General features: G+C 29.2%; 1 protein-coding gene across 1 annotated transcript; it reads left to right on the top strand.

The window, feature by feature from the left end:
- The first annotated feature begins 3,411 nt into the window (after nucleotides 1–3,411).
- On the top strand, nucleotides 3,412–5,258 carry LOC108476488 (zinc finger A20 and AN1 domain-containing stress-associated protein 1). Its single transcript, XM_017778689.2, has 2 exons — nucleotides 3,412–3,810; nucleotides 4,502–5,258. The coding sequence occupies exon 2, from the start codon at nucleotides 4,530–4,532 to the stop codon at nucleotides 5,043–5,045; it is 516 nt and encodes a 171-aa protein (XP_017634178.1). The 5' UTR covers nucleotides 3,412–3,810; nucleotides 4,502–4,529; the 3' UTR covers nucleotides 5,046–5,258.

Raw genomic sequence — 5,258 nt, 5'->3', positions numbered from 1 at the left:
ATAATATTTCTTCCAAGGATTCCATAAACATCAAAATTACAAGAAAAGAGACTAAATTGACTTACCACTTGAACTTCAAACATCAAAATCCTATTTTTCCTTTCTTTTTCTTTCTCTTTTTCTTTCTTTCCCTGCTCTGTTTCGTCTCTTTCTCCTTTCTTTTTCTTTATGTTTTATTTCTTTTATTTTCTTTATTCTTTTATTATTATAACATATATATTATTATATTATTAAATTATTATAATTATTATTTCTTATTTAATAAGTAAATACATATTTATACATACATTTGTACCAATTAAAATAATACAAATGTATTCATACATACCACACACTTGTCTCCTAAGACTTATTTGCTAATTTAGTCCCTTGACTTTTCTATAGTTTATAATTAAACTTTTACTCTTTATTCAATCTAGTCCTTTCACTAACTTAGCTTTAATTCAAGCTAATTCACTTAACCAAAAGTCTAATTAACTATACTATAAGCTTCGTAAATATTTCTAATAAATATTTACAAATTCATTTTACGGAAATTATGACCCTAAAATTCAAAATTTTTTTTGATGACTTTAAAATTTGGGTCGTTACAGGTCGGGTTAGATTCAGGCCAAAAAAATCTTACTCAAAGCCTGACTCATATAGAAAGCGGGTCTTAAATTTTACCTAAGCCTATTTTTTAGGCCTTGTATTTTTGTCCAAAACCTCCTATTTTTTGAGTAGGCCTTTAGGCCTAGATAAGTGACTTGGCCCATGAGTAGGCTGAATTTGTATCGAATTAGATGTACCATTTTTTATTGATATTGGGATGTATAGAACTAGAACTACCAATACCAGTTTATTTTGGTGTATCAATTTTGAATTTGTCATTGTTTTTTTATAAAAACATTTGATATATGTAAATAATTTTTTTTACAAATATCGAATGACAAAATTAAATAAATCTCAAAAATAAAATACTAATCAATTATATGAAATATTTTTAATAAGTTTTACAAATACAATCTATCTTTAAACAAGCAAAAAAATTGTTCCATTAATTAAATAATAAATCATCTCATACAATGCATATTTATATTTATATTTTAAAATTTATTTTAATGAAACGATACACAATATTTTAATTGGTACAAATAAAATCAACTGGTACATATCAATATGGCTCATATAAACCATAATTTACATCGAAACGAAACTTAAAGTTTTTCAATATTAATTTGTTAACGATATTGTCATGATAGTCCATGTGTAATTCATGTTTGAATGATATTATTTGTCTTATTTATTACATTAACAAATAATTTACAAATTATAAAATATTTAAAAATAAAAAAATTCATAAAAGTTCAAAAATATTTAAGTACACACAATTGTTATACTAATTACCATGTTTAAGAATTTAACATTTTGTGAGTGTTTCATTAAAAACAACAACTCAACTCTTTTTGAAAGGTTGATCAAATTTGACCCTTTTAAAAATTAAAATTAATTAAAAAATAAAATTAACAAAATAAAACAAATATTAATAATTAAATCAATTTACTACTTTATTAGTTGGTAGAAAGAAAATATTCACAAAATTCCAAATTCCAAAATCTAAATTCCAAATTCAAAGAAAATTCGACACCTAATAAATAATTAAAATTGAAGAAATACATTTTTTAAAATTAATAACTTATATTCGGGCTCATTACAATAATAGATGATTAATCTTTTATTTAGTTTTATTTGATAAAAATAAAATTGATTTGTTTTTTTTTTGATTATAAAACATTATTATTATATTAAACATAAATTTAATTCTTTTTAACCCTATATGATGACCTGATAGTCAGGATATTTACCGTCTCAAATATGACTTGAATTTGAGTCACGCTAATTGTGTTTGTTACTTTTTTAATCTCCTACAGTTTCTGGGCCGCCCATATAAAAGGATCAATTTCTAGGCCGCCAGTATTTTGAATTTCTTACAGTTTTTGGGCAGCCCGACATTTCTTCTTACCCTTTCGGCTTTTCCCAAATTCAATCTCAAATTACTAATTAATTTTTTTCTAAGTTATACAAAACAATTACGAGTACAAAGAATACATATACGAATAATTATCATTAAAATTAGATATTATAAATAATTAATTAGTTTCATATTATAATATATCTAAATTAAAAATAACTTTTGAATTAAAAATCATGATTTACATGGAATAAAACTCAAAATATAATATATATAGACTTATTTTAATATTATATATGCATACTTAAATTTAAATTTAAATTTTTATTCTCTTTAAAATAGTGAAATAAATTATTTTTTGGGACAGGTCTAGTTGAGTTCGAGCATGAAAATATTTTTAAATCGAGCTTGAGTTTGACCCATTAAGAACACATTTGATGATGAGTAAAATTTTAGTTATTAAAATATAATTTAGGGCAACGTGTGAGAAAAATAAAAAGTTGTAGTAAATTTTAATTTTATATTTTTCTAAAAAATTAACATTTATATTTTTCTATAATTTTCAAATAAATTAAATAATTCTTATAATAATTTATATATTTCTAAAAATTTGTTATGATTTTTTTATAATTTATATCTTTAAAATTAGAATATATTTTTAAAATTTTAATAAATTATTCAACTTAAACAATCAATTAAACTTTAAAAATAATAAAAAATAATTAAACGCTTATAAAATAATAGAAAAATAAATTAATTTGTAACGATTTGTTAAGGAGTTGGACGGAAAAATGAATCCAAAATTAAATACAGCATGATTCAAAGGATTTAACTAAGAGTACGTTCAATGAACTTATTTTTGATAGATTAATTGAGATTTTAGCTTTATATAAAATTCAAAATATAAATATAAAAAAATATTTTGATATTTTATAGATTTTTAGTGGGTAAATTTATAATAAAAGACCAAACCATTTAGTGCCGCATGGTTATGACATGAACATGTTGTTATGATTAGGTAATCCAAAATTTAAAAAGAAAAATGAAAAATTTTATTAAAGTTGTAAACAGAACAAAATATATGTCATTATCATAATGTCATTTAATATCAAATGGATCCACTTGGTCCGGTTATACCCCACAATTGGACCGGGTTCAACGTGAACGTTGCATCGAGAAAGAAGCGTGGCAAAGAAGCGAGGGGTAAAGAGCAAATGGCTTTTCCGAAAGCAACTTTTTATTATTTTATTAAAATAAAACAATTTTAATTTTTAATTAAACAACCTCGAAAATTCCTTAAACACCCTTCCTCAAAAGAGGTGGTCCCACTCCACTAACCGTCAGATAATGGCACCTTTGACGTCAGCACGAATCAGGATTCAATCGAACAGCTCAGATTTCTCGAGCCCTATCAAAATACCGTGTACCCCTGCCACGCCGACACAAAAACCGTGGGTGCCGTAGAAACAAAAACAAACCCCACCCAAGAAAAAAAAGAAAAAAAATTAAAGCTTAAAACCAAACCAAAGGTCTTCATTCTGGGTTTTGGTTTGGTTTTTAGTTTTATTAATTAGTTTTCGAGTTTCGAGTTTCGGTTTCGTTTTTGTTTTCTCATTTGTTGTCTTCTGTTTTCTGTTCCTGTTGTTTTCCACCAAGAAAGGAGTCAGGGTTCCTCTGCTGTTTCTATAAATCATTTCTCAATTCCCTTTCTTTTTTTTAGTCAGATTCTGGATTTTGAAAAAAAAATTAAAATCTTCTGTCTTCGGATTTCCTCACGTTTTCTTAAATCATCGATCGACGCCGACCTAGAACAAGAATAAAACGAGGAACAAACAACCTCTGATTGTCGAATTAACTAGGTATGTATGTCTTAACAGGTTTTTGTTTTTCGATTTTGATTTTGATTTTCTGGGTTTCATGTTCACCGATTGAAGAAATGTTAGGAAAATTTTCATTTTCATATTATTATCATTATTTGACTCATAATTATTATGGTGACCGTTCGATTTAATTCCGATGGACCGCTGATATTAAATAGGGATATTTAACGTGTTAATTTAGGTGATGATTTGAATTTTAAGTTTTAACCGGATTCTTCGGGAACGACTCTGATTATCGATGGAGTCTGGGTTTAAGTGGGCGTTTGAAAGACAAAGTTATCCTCTTTTATATTTTAACTAAACGAGCTATCTCGGGGATTTGTTTGTACTTCCACTTTTCTTTTTCTTTCAACTTCCAAGCCCCTGACTTGTCGGCCCGGTGTTTGAGAAGGCTACGCAATTTTTCATATGTACTATAATACCCTTAACAATTCGGTATAGCCAGCCATAAAGCTTATGTAGGTAAGGGGTATATTTGCCAATATAAAAATAGGGAAATAATCAAAATCTATATATTTTGATTGCTAAGCTCTTTGGGGGTAATTCAACTTTTGACTGCTTATGATATTCCGTGAAAATCAAGAACCGAAAGGACCTTTAATCTTTTGAACCAAACACCCCCCCCTAATCAGAACCCTAACTTTTTTTTTCTTCTAATCTTTGATTGTAGAAACCAAAAGCAAACGCGTAAAGAAATCATGGGTTCTGAACAGAATGAAGGAACTAGCTTCCCTCCATCGGAGCCAAAACTTTGTGCCAACGGCTGTGGGTTTTTCGGCACGGCGGCGAATATGAACCTCTGTTCCAAGTGTTACCGTGACCTCCGTGCCGGGGAGGAGCAAGCTGCCAAGGCGAAAGCTGCCATGGAGAAATCCCTCAGCGTTAATACGAAGCAGGAAGATGTCGTTGACGAGACTGTGAAGCCTGTTCTTGAGCTTCCTCATGTGGGTTCCTCATCGACGGTGGTCGAGATACAACCGGCTGCTATTGTCTCCGATGATAAACCGGCGGAATCCAAGGCGGCGAACAGGTGCTTTATCTGCAGAAAGAAGGTTGGATTGACCGGGTTCAAGTGCAAGTGCGGAAGTACATTCTGCGGCGAGCATCGTTACCCGGAAAAACATGAGTGCTCCTTTGATTTCAAGGGTACTGGACGTGATGCGATTGCCAAAGCAAATCCCGTCGTTAAAGCTGACAAGGTTGAGAGGATTTAAAGAAGTATTAGTGGGTTTTCCACTTGGTTCTTTGAATGGATTTCCCTTTTCTTTTCTTTTTTTGTTTCTCTATCGGGGATCAGTTAGGTTTAGGATAACAGGAAAAATTGCGGGGTGTTTTGATGTCGTTGCGTTAGTGTCGGGGCAGCTTTGTTTGATTCCATAATAAAAAATGGTATCAATGAATGTTTAGCTTTCAGTTTTTACTTGGAA

The sequence above is a fragment of the Gossypium arboreum genome, chromosome 12, assembly GCF_025698485.1.
Source record: "Gossypium arboreum isolate Shixiya-1 chromosome 12, ASM2569848v2, whole genome shotgun sequence".
NCBI lineage: Eukaryota > Viridiplantae > Streptophyta > Magnoliopsida > Malvales > Malvaceae > Gossypium > Gossypium arboreum.
This window is presented reverse-complemented; position numbering and strand designations above follow the sequence as displayed.